Source organism: Capra hircus, chromosome 2 (genome assembly GCF_001704415.2).
Source record: "Capra hircus breed San Clemente chromosome 2, ASM170441v1, whole genome shotgun sequence".
In the NCBI taxonomy this organism is placed as follows: domain Eukaryota; kingdom Metazoa; phylum Chordata; class Mammalia; order Artiodactyla; family Bovidae; genus Capra; species Capra hircus.
Genome location: NC_030809.1, coordinates 39,141,445 through 39,157,576, shown reverse-complemented (window position 1 = coordinate 39,157,576; position 16,132 = coordinate 39,141,445). Strand labels below are relative to the sequence as shown.

The 16,132-nt window shown below is 41.0% G+C and overlaps 1 protein-coding gene across 1 annotated transcript in view; it reads left to right on the top strand.

Moving 5' to 3' along the window:
- Positions 1–15,409, top strand: part of PTH2R (parathyroid hormone 2 receptor) — a 95,147-nt gene extending 79,738 nt beyond the window's left edge. The window contains exons 10-13 of the mRNA XM_005676449.3: positions 7,943–8,037; positions 11,939–12,077; positions 13,591–13,632; positions 14,863–15,409. Coding sequence (XP_005676506.3) covers positions 7,943–8,037; positions 11,939–12,077; positions 13,591–13,632; positions 14,863–15,258 — 672 coding nt within the window. The 3' untranslated portion in view covers positions 15,259–15,409. The remainder of the gene's footprint in view (positions 1–7,942; positions 8,038–11,938; positions 12,078–13,590; positions 13,633–14,862) is intronic.

Here is a 16,132-nt window from a genome sequence, read left to right as displayed (position 1 = left end):
GCTCATCTGTAGCCATTTGCAATTATTTATTTTCTAGGAATAGGGAATGGCAAGTGGCAGTACCCAGCTAGTATTGTTTCCATGGCTCTGCCAGCTTCAGCTCCTAGCACTTGGACCTTCACACCTGCGCAGTATCACTTCCACCTGCATTGTATTACCAGGGAGTATAGTCTTAGGGAAAGAGGAATTAATGAAGCATGAAGTAAGTTTAGCCATTCAGAAAGTAGCACTCATATGATACACATGCAGTATCTTCTTACCTTCTTACTGAAAACGTTTCTATAGATGTGAACCAAATATTGTGGTGGGAGAGGATAAATGAAAATCCTCAGCTCTCATGTTTTGCATCTTTTTATCCTCCTGAAAAGAAGGTATAAGATTGTGATTAAGCATGACATCAGCATCATTGTGGTGTGTGGCACTCTCTTTGCCTTTTCTCTTCAATTTACAACCAGTAAAAACATCCATAACTCAACAATGGTGCCTCTGTTCAACACAGCAGGACGCCAGAGTTCCTAGGTGGCACTAGTGGTAAAAGAACCCACCTGCCAATGCAGGAGATGTAAGAGACGTGGGTTTGATCACTGGGTCTGGAAGGTCCCCTGGAGGAGTTCATGGCAACCAGCTCCAGTATTCTTCACTGGGAAATCCCATGGACAGAGGAGATGGTGGGCTATAGTCCACGGGGTCACAAAGAGTTGGACATGGCTGAAGTGATTTAGCATCTTTGCAAAGGTAGGTGGACTGGAACACATGGAGGAGGCAGAGCCAGGAGAATAGCAGAGGTGATGTCTGTGATCCTGGAACCCCCGCCATGGCAGCTGAGCCTGCAGCCCCAGAGAGCCTGGCAGCATCAGGGGGAGCAGAACATATGACTCCAGCCTCCCTGTCAAAGGGGTGCCCCTTGCTACAGGGATCCAGGCAGTAGTGGCAGTGGGCCTATGGCCCTGTCCCCCAAGTGTTGGACATACTGATTACTCTGGCTCCTCCATTTGCCCCTACCCACAGTGGTAGTGCCTGACAACCCTGGCCATGGCTCCCTGTCACCCCTTGTCCTGAGGGATAATAGAGACTGAGACCCTGGGCAGAAGTGACCACCACCCTAATGTCCAGGTAACAATGCCAGCAGCAACAAGGCACTAATAACCCCAAGGGCACAAGCAGTGACATGCGTGACACCTCTGATAGAGCTGATGGAAGGTAGAAAAGGCTGATTCTCAAATATAACCAGAAACAGCTCAGGTAAGAGACCAGAAACTTGTGAGGCCTCTACTAATTACTAATCCACTGAATCCTTAGAATCAAGTTCTAAAAAAAACAACAAAAAACTTTACCTAAAGAAGAGTGTTCACTACTTCACATGTGCTGGCAAAGGAACAACTCATCAAGAGCCATGAAGAACCATAGTAACAATGTATCACACACACAAAAATGACAGACCCCCCAAAACCAAACTTAAAGTCACAGAATATTGTGATTTTACTGATAGAGAACTCAAAATCGTTGTCATGAAGAAACTCAACAAGCTATAAGAAAATATAGAAAGACAGTTAAGTAAGCTCAGAAATAAAATTGATGAACAGAAGGGATATTTTACCAAGGAGAATGGAACTCTGAAAAAGAACCAAAGTGAAATTCTGGACCTGAAGGATTCTAAATGAGATGAAGAAGGTATTGGAAATACAGCAGCCAATATGGAAGAGAGAACTAGGGAGTTTGAAGATAAAAATCTAGAAATGATAGAGACAGAAGGGAAAAGAGAATGAAGATCTTAAAAAAATAAGACATTCTATAAGAACTGTTAGGAAGGAAAGAATTATGTTACTGGTATCCCAGCAGGAGAAGAATGGAAGAAGGGAGAAGAAAGTTTATATTTAAAAAATAATAGCTGAAAATTTCCCAAATCTGGGGAAGGAATGCGGTATATTAGTCAGGGAAGCTAAGAGAACACTTATGGTGAGCAGAAAACAAATCTAGAGCACAGACATGAAACATAAACAGTTCATCAATCTCTTTGGCATGAAAAATGAAAGTGTTAGTTGCTCAGTCGTGCCAAATTTGTGACCCCATGGACTATAGCCAACCAGGTTCCTCTGCTCATGGGATTTTCCAAGCAGGAATAATGGAGTGGGTTGCGGTTCTTTTCTCCAGGGGCTCTTCCTTATCCAGGGATCGAACCCAGGTCTTCTGCACTGCAGGCAGATTCTTTACTCTCTTGAGCCACCAGGGAAACTCCTTTGGTATGAAACTAGAGATCAACTACAAGAAGAAAGCTGAAAAAAATAATAAACATTTTGAGACTAAAAAACATGCTACTGAAAAGCTGTTGGGTCAAAGAAGATATTAAGAAGAGGTGGCAAAAATACAAAGAAGAGCTCTACAAAAAAGATCTTAATGATGCAGATAACCACGATGGTATGATCACTCATGTAGAGCCAGACATCATGGAGTGTGAAGTCAAGTAAGGCCTTAGGAAGCATATCTACGAACAAAACTAGTGGAAGTGATGGAATTCCAGCTGAGTGATTTCAAATCTTAAAAATGATGCTGTGTTGCTCTCAATATGCCAACAAATTTGGAAAACTCAGCAGTGGCCACAGGACTGCAAAGGGTCAATTTTCATTCCAATCCTGAAGAAGAGCAATGCCAAAGAATGTTCAAACTACTGCACAATTGCATTAATTTCACATGCTAGCAAAGTAAAGCTCAAAATTCGCCAAGCTAGGCCTCAGTGGTATGTGTACTGAGAACTTCTAGATGTTCAAGCTGGATTTAGAAAAGGCAGAAAAACCAAAGATCAAATTGCCAACATCTGTTGGATAAATTAAAAAGCAGGAGAAGTCCAGAAAAACATCTACTTCTGCTTCATTGACTACACTAAATACTTTGACTTTGTGGATCACAAAAAATTGTGGAAAATTCTTCAAGAGATGGGAATACCAGACCACCTGACCTGCCTCCTGAGAAACCTGTATGCAGGTCAAGAAGCAACAGTTAGAACCAGACATGGGAAAACGGACTGGTTCCAAATTGGGAAAGGAATACGTCAAGGCTTTATATTGTCATCCTACTTATTTAACTTATATGCAGAGTACAACATGCAAAATGCCAGGTTGGATGAAGCACAAGCTGGAATCAGGACTGCTGGGAGAAATATCAATAACCTCAGATATGCAGATGATACCACCCTTATGGCAGAAAGTGAAGAGGAACTAAAGAGCCTCTTGATGAGAGTGAAAGAGAAGAGTGAAAAGGCTGGCTTAAAACTCAACATTCACAAAATGAAGATCATGGCATCTGGTCCCATTACTTCATGGCAAATAGTTAGGGAAACAATGTAAACAGTGACTTTATTTTCTTGGGCTCCAAAATTATTGCAGATGGTGACTGGAGCCATGAAATTAAAAGACGCTCCTTGGAAGAAAAACTATGACAAACTTAGACAGCATATTGAAAAGCAGACACACTACTTTGCTTACAAAGGTCCATATAGTCAAAGCTATGGTTTTTCCAGTAGTCATGCATGGATGTGAGAGTTGGACTATAAGGAAGGCTGAGAGCCAAAGAATTTATGCTTTTGTACTATAGTGTTGGAGATGACCCTTGAGAGTCCCTTGGACTGCACAGAGATCCAACCTATCAATCCTAAAGGAAATCAATCCTGAATATTCACTGGAAAGACTGATGCTGAAGCAGAAGCTCCAATACTTTGGCCACCTGATGCAAAGAGCTGACTCATTACAAAAGATTCTGATGCTGGGGAACTTGAAGGCAGGAGAAGAAGGGGGAAGACAGACGATGAGATGGTTGGATGGCATCACTGACTCGATGGACATGAGTTTAAGCAAGCTCCAGGAGTTGGTGCTGGACAGGGAAGCCTGCTGTGCTGCTGTCCATGAGGTCGCAAAGAGTTGAACATGATCAGTCAACTGAACAACAACAACAAAGAAGAAATCAAAGTAGAAATGAAAAAAAAATTAAGATAAATAAAAATGAAAATACAACATACCAAAATCCATGTGATGTAGCAAAGGTAGTACTAAAGAGGGAAGTCTGTAGCAATACAGGCATATCTCAAACAAGAAAAATCTCAAACAGTCTAACAATCTAACTTTATACCTAAATGAACTAGAAAAGAAGAACAAATGAAGCCCAATAAAATATTGCAAAAACCCTCAACAAAATATTAGCAAACTTAATACAATAACATATTAAAAGCAGCATACATTATATAAAGTGATATTCATTCCAGGGATTCAAGGATGGTTCAATAACTGCAAATCTATCATGATATACCACATTAAAAAAATGAAAAATAAAAATCATGTGATCATCTCAATTCAGTTCAGTCACTCAGTCGTGTCTAACTCTTTGCAATCCCATGGACTGCAGCACGCCAGGCCTCCCTGTCCATCTCAATAGATGCATAAAAAGTAATTGATAAGATTCAATGTCCACCAATGATAAAAAACTCAATAAAAATATCAAAGGAATGTACTTCAACATAATAAAGACCATATATGATAATCACAGCTAACATCATACTCAACAATGAAAAACTGAAACCTATCCCTCTAAGAGCAGGAGCAAGGCAAGGTTGCCCACACTTACCACTGTTATTAAACATAGTATTGGAAGCCCTAGCTAGAGCAGTTAGGCCAGAAATGGAAATAAAAAGCATCCAAATTAAAAAGGAAGAAGTCAAACTAATGCTGTTTGTGGATGACATGATTTTATACATAAAAACCCCTGATGACTCCATAAAAGAACTGTTAGAACTAGTAAGTTCAGTACAGTTTCAGGGTGCAAAATCAATATACTAAATCGTTGCATTTCTATACACTAACAATGAACTAGTAAGAAGAAAAACTAAGAAAGCAATCCCATTTACAATTATAGCAAAAAGAATAAAACACCTGGGAACAAATGTAACCAAGGAGGTGAATAATATCTACACTGAAAACTATAAGACAGGATGAAAGAAATTGAAGACTACACAAAGAAATGGAAAAACAGACTGAGCTGATGGATTGGAAGAAATAATATTGTGAAAATGTCTACATTACCCAAAGAAATTAATGCAATCCCCATCAAAATCCCAAGGACATTATACACAAAACTAGAACATAAAAATTAAAAAATTTTTATATAGAGCCACAAAAGTTTCCTGAATAGCCAAAGACATCCTGAGAGAAAAGAACAAAGCTGGAAATCTCTCTCTCCCTGATTTCAAAATTATTACATGGCTATAGTAGTCAAAACAGAATAGTACTGGCTGAAAATCAGACACAGTGGAGTGGAACAGAATTGAGAGACCAGCAATAAACCTATGCATATATTGACAACCAGTTTACAACAAAGGAACAAAGCACATGCAATGGAGAAAGTATAGTCTTTTCAAAAACGGTGTTGAGAAAACTGGATTGCCATTTGCACAAGAATGAAGATGGACCACTGTCTCACACAATACACCAAAATCAACTCAGAGTGGATTAGACTTGGATGTAAGACCTGAAACCGTAAACTCCTAGGAGTAAACATAAGCAGTATGCTCTTTGGCATGGATCTTAGCAATTTCTTTCTGGGTCTGTCTCCTCAGGCAAGGGAAACAAAAGCAAAAATAAGCAAATGGGACTATATCAAATTAGAAAGCCTCTGCATAGCAAAGAAAGCTATCAGCAGCAAAAAGGACAGCCTACCAAATGGGGGAAATACCTATAAATCATGTATCATTATTCTAATAATGGGACTAATATCCAACACATATAAAGAACTTACACAACTAACCAGCAACAACAACAAAAATGGGTAGAGGAGCTGAATAGATATGCAGATGATCAACAAGCACCAAAAAGATGTTCAATATCACTAATTATTAGGGAAATGCAAATCAAAACCACAGTGAGGTGTCATTCCATGTCCATTAGAATGGCTATTATCAAAAAAGGAGAAATAAGAAATGTTGGAGAGAATGTGGAGAATGTGAATTGGTGTAGCTACTATGGCAACAGTATTGAGATTCCTTAGAAAATGAAGAATAGCACTATCATATACAATCCAGTTTTTCCACTTCTGGCTATTTACTCAAAGAATGCAAAGACATTAATTCAAAAAGATATATGCACCGCTATAGTCCTAGCAGCATTTTTTTTTTTTTACAGTAGTCAAGATATGGAAACAACCCAAGTGCCCACTGATAGATGAATAGACATAGAAGATGTGATACTTATATATCTATATTTATCTACACACACTCAAGCACACAGTGGAATATAAATCAGCTATAAAGGTGAAATCTTGCCATCTGTGATACAGATGGACCTTGAGGAAATTACACCGACTGAAATAAGTCAGACAGAGAAATATGAATATTGCATGGTTTCACTTGTATGTGGGATACAGAAAAATTAAAAAAAACAAACCCTCAAACAAAGTAAATGAGCAAACCAAACTAAATGAAAACAAATACTTAGATACAGAGTTTACCAGAGAGGAAGAGGGTGAGGAGGACGAAAGGGGTAAAGGCGAAGGATAGAAACAGACTTTTGATGTTAAACATGCTGTAGTATATACCGAAACTGAAATATAACGTTGTATACATGAAACTTATGTATTGTTATAAACTAATGTTACCTCAATAAATTAAAAAATTCAATTTAATTAAAAAATAAAGATAATGGTTAGGAATTCCATATTACAGACTCATACAGACCTGGTTCAAATTCCAGCTGGTAGCTGGGTAGTCTAGGTTAAATCAGCTAACCTCCTTGAGCTAGAGTTTGTTTATATATAATAAATATGCCTGTCTCATATTTATGTGAACATTTAAACTAGAGAGAGTGTTCAATACTTAGTAGCTCTTATTAACCTGAAGACATCCTTATTCTACAAGTTCACAGCATAGCTCTGTTTGTTCTCTAGGATATGGGGCTCAAGACCCCCAATTCTTGTGGGAAACTGTGAAATTGGTGAGAGTTGCCTATGGAGTAGTCAGTGGTAGGATGGCAAAAATGGTAAGGGCTGATGCGGATGATAAACTCGATTGGGTAATGGGGCACATAAATCACCCAATAACCGAAATTCTCCAAATACCAGAAAGGACTGAAGACTCTGCAGGATAAGTCATCCCTGGATGCAGAGTTGATAGGTCCTCCCGTTGAGCTGTTAACACAAACCCACTCTTGGTAACCCACATTTCCATTATTCCTGAGTACTGGCACTTCCTGGACTATAGACATCTTGAATGAAGGGACCCAAGGGGTTTGGGCTTCCACCTCTTTATGAACCCTGACCTGGAGATCTTTCCTTCTTTTTCATTTTGGACCTCTTCACTAATCCTTGAGGCCCTTGGACATAAAAAAATGTCCAATATCTTTTCCTCACTCCCTCCTTTTTAAAGCCAGAACTTGATTGTCTCTGGTGGTGCTCATATCTCAATTTAACTGCCAACACAGGGACCTTTTCTTACAGCATCTTACCTGGCTTTCCCCCCCGCCCCCTTAACCTTATATATACTTCACCCAGTGCTTTTCATACATCATAGAAGAGACAGCATCCCCAAAGCAACCCTGTTATTCTCCCTAAAATAGATACAGAAATGGGTAATTCATTTTGAAAAGGCAGTCAGTTACATTTATATGTAACTTTAACCAGTCTTCCACAGAACTTCATCTAAACTTTGGCCTGGAAATCCCCTATGGACTCTGGCAGATTATCCTCTGGTATTTCTGATTTCTAGTGTTGTTGAAATTTTCTCTGTGTTATCATAAGGGCAAATCAAGAATCACTATCTTTCTAATATCTTATCTGAGGTTTCCTCATTCACATTTACAGAATCAGTAATTTTCAGTCTTTGAATACAAAGAAGTTCAATTTATGTAAATTTTTGCAAACGACTTGAAGACTAAGTTATAATTCTTTGTAATATTATCTTCTTTTTCAGCTGAATTTTATCCTGTTTCTGAATACCGTTAGAGTTCTGGCTACTAAAATCTGGGAGACCAATGTGGTTGGGCATGACACAAGAAAACAATACAGGTAATTCCAGGACAGACATCCATAAAAGAAGATATTTTGGTTACTATTTAGACTAAAGGACAGGTATCAATTGATCTGAAATGTCTCTAAGAGACTAAATTGGGAATATGTATTTTTGTTTGGTTTAATTGTGCTATTTATCGGAAAAGTATATATATTTTAGGAAAATATAAATAACAACAAACCTTACCATGTGCTTAAATTCTAAGTATGTTTTTAAAAATATGTTCTTAGCATTGGGATTTTATAATAAACTTTGTAACCAGGGTTTACCTGGTGGTTCAGTGGTAAAGAATCCACCTGCCAAGCAGGAGATGCAGGTTCTATCCTTGGGTCAAGAAGATCGCCTGAAGGAGGAGATGGCAACCCACTCCAGTATTCTTGCCTGGGAAATCCCATGGACAGAGGAGCCTGGTGGGCTACAGTCCAGGAGGTCACAAAAAGTTAGGCAGGGCTTAGCGACTGCACACACACACAACAAAAATCAAGAAAGTGTATTTGCTATATTGGTTCCAGTCTGCCCATCAGACTGTGTGTGTTGTGCGCTCGGTCATGTCTGACTCTGTGACCCTATGGCCTGTAGCCCATCAGGTTCCTCTGTCCATGGGATTTTCCCAGGCAAGAATACTGGAGTGGGTTGCCGTATCCTTCTCTAGGGGATCTTCCTGACCCAGGGACTGAACTTGCCTTTCCTGCCTCTCGGGCACTAGGAGGTAGATTCTTTACCACTGTGCCATCTGAGAAGCCTTCCCATCAAATTGGCACCTCCCAAATAGTTGATTTTTAAGAACTTTCAAATGTATTGATTGAAGGAGGTCTATTATTCAGTCTTTGTTGGAAAAAAGGACAAATTAAGTATTTATTCACTTTTCACTTTCATGCATTGGAGAAGGAAATGGCAATCCACTCCAGTGTTCTTGCCTGGAGAATCCCAGGGACGGGGGAGCCTGGTGGGCTGCCATCTATGGGGTCGCACAGAGTCGGACACGACTGAAGTGACTTAGCAGCAGCATGAATATGAAAGTGTTAGTCACTCAGTTGTGTCCAACTCTTTGTGATTCCTTGGACTGTAGCCCACCAGGCTACTCTGTCCGTGGGATTCTTCAGGCAAGAGTACTGGAGAGGGTTGCCATTTCCTTCTCCAGGTGTTCTTCCTGACCCGGGGATCAAACTTGGGTTTCCCGCATTGCAGGCAAATTTTTTACTGTCTGAGCCACCAGGAATATCCTAAGTATTTATAATTATTATCAAACTATTTTAAGACTATGTCTGTTTCTCCCAATGATCATTTCAGAGGTTCTAAGTCATTCTGGAAGTGGCTTTTAGGCAACTGAACATATACACCCACTGGTCAGGAGCATGTGGATTAGTTTCTGCAGTGTTCTGCCTCACGTTGTCATGAAATGCTATCTCAGACACAGAAAGGAAGCAATCATAGCCAGCATTTCCATCTTGTCTCACAAACATTCCCCTATACCATGTAGGAAGCATTTACTGTCAGGCAGAAAAGACTGCAGGTACAGATGGACCGAGGTCTAGAATAGGACGCACAGTATGAGCGAGTGATCAGCTGCTAGCTCCAGTTATTTTCAGTACGGTGGAAGTGGTGGTACTGTAAATTGTGCCTAAGCATTTATAGTAAAGGGTGCATGCTATACTAGTATAGCTTGTCCCATGTCACATCCCACTGGTGAAGACAAAGGTCAAAGGATGGAAAAATGTAAGTAGCCTTTCAATCTTCATAAAATGAAAAAGTGCACTTGTGTTTGAAAGATGCTTACTAGTTCTGAATAAAAGCTATTATTTCCTTTATTTCTGAATGATGTGAAATTATACTTTCAGTAGAAAGTTGCCCAAGAGACTTGAAAAACGCTGGTGAGAACAAAGAGTGGATTATCTTTGAAACTAGATAGAGTAGTCAGCTTACCTCCAAAAAGAAAAAAAATAAGTAAGTAGGGAAAGAAAGAAAGGAAAGAAGGAAGGAAGGACGAAAGGAAGGAAGAACACTGAAGGAAAGACTAGTGAGGGAAGGAAGGTTACAGTCCTTTGAGATTGTCTTAGTTAGTTCAGGCGCTCAGTTGTGTCTGACTCTTTGTGACCCCATGGACTGCAGCATGCCAGGCTTCCCTGTCCATCTCTAACTCCCCAGAGCTTACTCAAACTTATGTCCATCGACTTAACATGAAACTTATGTTCATCCTCTGCTGTCCCCTTCCCCTCCTGGCTTCAATCTTTCCCAGCATCAGAGTTTCTTCTAGTGAGTCAGTTCTTCCCATCAGGTGACCAAATTATTGGAGCTTCAGCTTCAGCATCAGTCCTTCCAATGAATATTCAGGACTGATTTCCTTTAGGATTGACTTTACATTGAGATTACTGGGGTATTAAATGATTCTTAGAGAAAGAGGTATATTTCTTAGAGAAAGAGCCACTTCTTAAATCTCAAACATTGAAGCTGAAGATTTAGGACAGAAAAAAAAAGGCATTTTACAATTTCATGAAAATAGTATCCTTTAAGCAAAAAGAGTATAAATGAGATTAGAAAGACTTAGGGGATAATTGTGCTTTTCTCTGGTGGCTCAAACGGTAAAGAGATTTGCCTACAAAGCAGGAGAACTGGGTTCAATCCCTGGGTCAGGAAGACCCTCTGAAAAAGGAAATGGCAACCCACTCCAGTATTCTTGCCTGGAGAGTGCCATGGACAGAGGAACCTGGCAGACTACAGTCCGCAGTTGCAAAGAGTCACCTAACTGATCAACTTTCACTTCTTTCAGGGGATAGTAATCACTGGAAGTGAGAATAAACTGCCTGATTTAGAATAGAAGTAACAGGAAGAAGAGGGAGACAGGGAAAAATTAGCAGAAGTAGTGGGTCAGAGCAGAGAAGGCAATGGCACCCCACTCCAGTACTCTTGCATGGAAAATCCCATGGATGAAGGAGCCTGGTGGGCTGCAGTCCGTGGGGTCACGAAGAGTCGGACACGACTGAGCAACTTCACTTTCACGCATTGGAGAAGGAAATGGCAACCCACTCCAGTGTTCTTGCCTGGAGAATCCCAGGGACAGGGGAGCCTGTTGGGCTGCCGTCTATGGGGTCGCAGAGTCGGACACGACTGAAACAACTTAGCAGCAGCAGCAGCAGCAGCAGCAGCAGTGGGGCAGAGATGGGGAAATTAGTCCCTGTTAGTCCTGCTAATGGAGAAGGCAATGGCAACCCACGCCAGTACTCTTGCCTGGAAAATCTCATGGACGGAGGAGCCTGGTAGGCTTCAGTCTGTGGGGTCGCTGAGTCAGACACGACTGAGCGACTTCACTTTCACTTTTCACTTTCACGCATTGGAGAAGGAAATGGCAACCCACTCCAGTGTTCTTGCCTGGAGAATCCCAGGGATGGGGGTGCCTGGTGGGCTGCCGTCTATGGGGTCGCACAGAGTCAGACACGACTGACGTGACAGCAGCGCAGCAGCAGCAGTCCTGCTAAGCTTTATTTTTTTCCAGAAAGCTGTGTCTACAGAGGGCTTCCCCAGTTCTCAGTGGTAAAGAATCCTCCTGCAATGCAGGAAATGTGGGTTTGATCCCTGGGTCAGGAATATCCCCTGGAGGAGGAAATGGCAACCCACTCCAGTACTCTTTCCTGGAGAATCCCGAGGAGAGAGGAGCCTGGCTGGCTACAGCCCATAGAGTCTCAAAGAGTTGGACATGACTGAAGCAACTTAGCATGCACATGTCTACAGAAAAGTGAAGTGAAGTCGCTCAGTCGTGTCCAGCTCTTTGTGACCCATGGATTATCTAGCCCATGGAATTCTCCAGGCCAGAATACTGGAGTGGGGTGCCATTTCCTTCTCCAGTGTCTACAGAAGAGCACTCTATATTGACTAATTAAAAGACTTGCTGTTCTCTTCCAGGAAACTTGCCAAATCCACACTGGTGCTGGTGCTGGTCTTTGGTGTGCATTACATCGTGTTCGTGTGTCTGCCCCATTCCTTTGCGGGGCTGGGGTGGGAGATTCGGATGCACTGTGAGCTGTTTTTCAACTCCTTTCAGGTAGAGAGTGCCATCTAGTAATGTGATTCCTATATTTTGCCCTCCTCTCCACCTCCGCTCCTCCAACCCCCCTCCGATGCTGCCAAATTGCAAGCTCATTTCTCTGCCTCTTCTCTGACTTTCATGCACCACCCACCCGTCTCTGAAGGGCCAGGAAAGGGGCTGTTTTCTGGCACCTGTACTTTTCTATCCTGCGGAGGTCAGGTTAACCTCTTACCACAGCAGGAGCCTGGGCTGTGAGACAAGAAAGCATATTTCTGTAACATATGTAACACCGTTGGAGCAGGAATCTGTGTGTGTGTATGGAAATCAGTGAAAACAAAAGACAGCATAGGCAGGTGAGGGGAAAAAAGGGAAGGGGAGACAAGAAAGAGGAAGAGGTTGCTTCCATACATTTGGTCTCAGTAGAAAGCATGATACTATCATCCCTCACATGGACGGCTACACACGCCTCCTAACTTTTCTTCCTGCTATTCATTTGCTGCCACCTCCTGCCTTCAACCTAGTATTCATAGAATAGTCTGAAGACTCTTAAAGATAAATCTGACCATGTCACTTATCAGCTGAACATATCCAGAGGCTTCTCATTGCAGTCAGAATGAAATCCAAACACTGTTTCCTTGTGTGCACAGCCCTACGGTGCAGGGACCCTGCCCAGCTGTGGCCTCACCTCACACCATGTTCCATGCTGCCCACTAGGTCTGAGCCACACTGGCTCACCCACAGTTTCCATTCCTCAGGTTCACTTCTGCCTCAGGGGCTGTACTTGCTGTTTTCTCTGCCTGGAATGCTCTTCCCTCTAATACTCATATTGTCTGGCTTCTTCTCACTCAAATCAGCTTAAATGTCACCCTCTTAGAGAGGTCTTCATTGAGTTCCCCCTCTGATAGATCTTCTCCACTCTTCTCTTCCAACACCACTTGTTTTGCCTGAATAGTCTTTTATCTCATCATTTTACATTTTTCTCTGTGGCTATTTGTTTATATTTTATTCATCTGTATTCTCTTCCAGAATATAAGCTGTAAGAGAACAGGGACCTTATCTGTCTTGATTAAATTGTTTATCTCTGTAACGCTGAACATTTCACAGTGTGTAAAGTCAACAAATATTTTTGAATGAGTGGGAAAAAAAAGTTTGTGTTTTCGCTATAATATACCCTATGCCTATAGTTGTCAACATTCACAGTATATAAATTTCACTTACCAGCTAGGGGATGTTCGGTGATTCTGAAAGGCAAACATGAAATTAACATGATAAAAATCAGTTATTCATGTATCCTGAAGTATTTTATTTATTTATTTGGTTAATTTGATACTAAGGAAAGATCTCAGACAAATTTCATGTATATTTAAGGATTTTGAAATATTAGGAGAGAATAACTTGTATAATTTTCTGGAGGAATCATTAAAAAAAAACCTGTTTTTCAACATATGCATTTTGACACAAGATGCTTTAGTGCTATAATCTTCATAATTAAAATTAATTAATTAAAACATTCTATTTTCTCTTCCAGGGTTTCTTTGTGTCTCTCATCTACTGCTATTGCAATGGAGAGGTAAGTTTGAAGGAACCCCAGACCTCCTGTAGGTCTAACTCTGAGTATAAATTGCTATCACAATATGACCTGAATCTCTTTAGAATCTCCAGGGGTTACAGGAAAGAATGGGCAGGGAGAAAGGAGATATTTTTATCATAAATTATTTTGAGAAAGTAAGAATTGATGTAAATAAGCCAAGGTCTTCCTCTTCCAGCACTTTTCAATGTCAGTTCAGTTGCAGACCTTGATGTCAGAAACCCAATTTGTTGGAATGCAAATTGATACTTGGAAGGACAGTGAACATCATATTCCAGTCAGTGCTTCAACTTACATTTAATTTCAAGTTCTATAAGAAAATCAAATATAACTCTCTGGGAATAACCCATTAGAACATTGTGACATTTTTAAAACTACCTGATGGTGATGGGACAATTTCAGTTCATTTAGGAATTGCCTGGAGAGAAAGAATGGTACCAATCTTCTAGGTGATGTCAGCTTATCAGGTTTCTACTGCTTCCCATGGAACTTTCAAAAAGCTCCCTTCTGGAAAGTTGCAGTAGCAGAACGGAATCTTCAGCAGCAAGAATGGGAACAAGAGCCCTACCCTGCTAAGAATGCCCTTGCAGTGCCCGCTTTTCATAGTCCAGTCCTCCTCCTGGTTTCTCTCCTTCATTATGCTTGTGCAGAGTGATAGGTTTACAGTTCCATTTACAGATAAGCAGCTTCCATGCCCTTCCACAGCCTCAGCTGGCACTATGTATCCATATTGTTCCTCCAGCCCAGACCCCTTTTTTTCCCTCTCCCATGAGCCATTTATACTGGCTGCATTTCAACTTCTATTAAAGCACTAACCTTTGACACATCTTTTTGCCTCTCTCTAAACCTCAGTTTGCTCATCTCCAGTAATAACACCTCTCAGGAAGAGATTGAGAGAGAATACAGAGTTGAAAATATACATTTTCACTATATATGCACTACAGTACCACACATCTGGGGTTGGTTGAGTCCACCCATGTGAAACTCCAGATATAGGCTAACTGAGAATTCATAGGGAATTTTTCAGCTGCAGGTGGTGGGCATCCCTAATCCCTGTGTTGTTGAAGTGTCAACTGTATATGTAAAGTCCCTGGTATACAGTGGAAATTTAGTGATTATTACTATCAATGAAGTCAGGGCACATATCCATCCAATAAGGTTGCAGGGCCTCTGAAGGTTTTTGATGCATGAAATGGTCCTTGTGGCGTTTAGGTTCAGTCTGAGGTGAAGAAGTTGTGGAGTCGGTGGAATCTCTCCGCGGACTGGAAAAGGACGCCCCCGTGCGGCGGCCACAGATACGGCTCCGTGCTCACCACGTTGACGCACAGCACCAGCAGTCAGTCGCAGATGGCGGCCGGCACGCGCGTGGTGCTCATCTCAGGCAAAGCAGCCAAACAAGCCAGCCGACAGCCCGACAGCCACGTGACTTTACCTGGCTACGTCTGGAGTAACACGGAGCAGGACTGCCTACCACAATTGATCCATGAAGAGACCAAGGAAAGTGGCGGGAGGCAGGGAGATGAGATTCTAATGGAGGAGTCTTCCAGGCCATTAGAATTGAACACAGGCCTGGAAGGAAGCAAAGGAGAAACCGAGGATGCTCTGTGAATCCATATCTGTGTCTTTGAAGAGCTGGTTCATCTCGTTGTGTCAAAGGAGCTAGGCCTGTGAGCAGTCAGGGCTCCGGTGTTCACAGCCCATTTTCAGGCGCCAAGAATTGACTCCTGTAAATACTAAAGCCACAAAAGGAGAAAGTCAGTGGAGCAGTTTATTACCTTATTTTGGCATCAAATTCTTTTCTGAATTGATGTGCAGTACTTGCTCTGTGATGTTCATTCTTCTGCTCTTTTTGGGTAGAGAAACATTTCAGTTGCTTGGTTCTAGTTTTCTCTTGTAAATATCACTCAGTATGATAAAGATCATTTGGTATGTGACATTTGCCTTTAAACAAATCAGTATTCTCTTTTCCACTTTAAGGGACTTCTATCATCCCATTCATTTTGTCTGTGCATAGGAACAATTAGGGTCTAAAAATGTACATTGAAAGATTAAAGATCACAGAACAAGTACACACTGGAAGATGAGTTGTCTGGATTTTGTTAAAATAATAAATGTGTGAGAAACTTGTTTCATTCTAGGAAAAAGGGAAATTATTCAAAAAAGAATATTGCACATATTCCTCCTTTTGAATGTCCCCTCTGTGACCAGCCAAATCTCAAGTCTTCACTCTCTTGTAAACCTTAACACAAGGTTTTCTTGGTCAGTGAGCTTATGTCTGCAAACAGATTTTGTTTGTAATCATTTATAGTGATGGTCACACTGAATTTATTATTTTTCTTTGTTTTATTACTGTATTCCAAATGGCATGTGGGATAAATTAAAGTTTGTTTTAAAAATACATTTTGAGTCACTTTTTAAAATGTTCTCTTAGCATCTAACTTTGTTTATAGGAATCAGTCAAATGTCCCTTCTTCAAACCTAC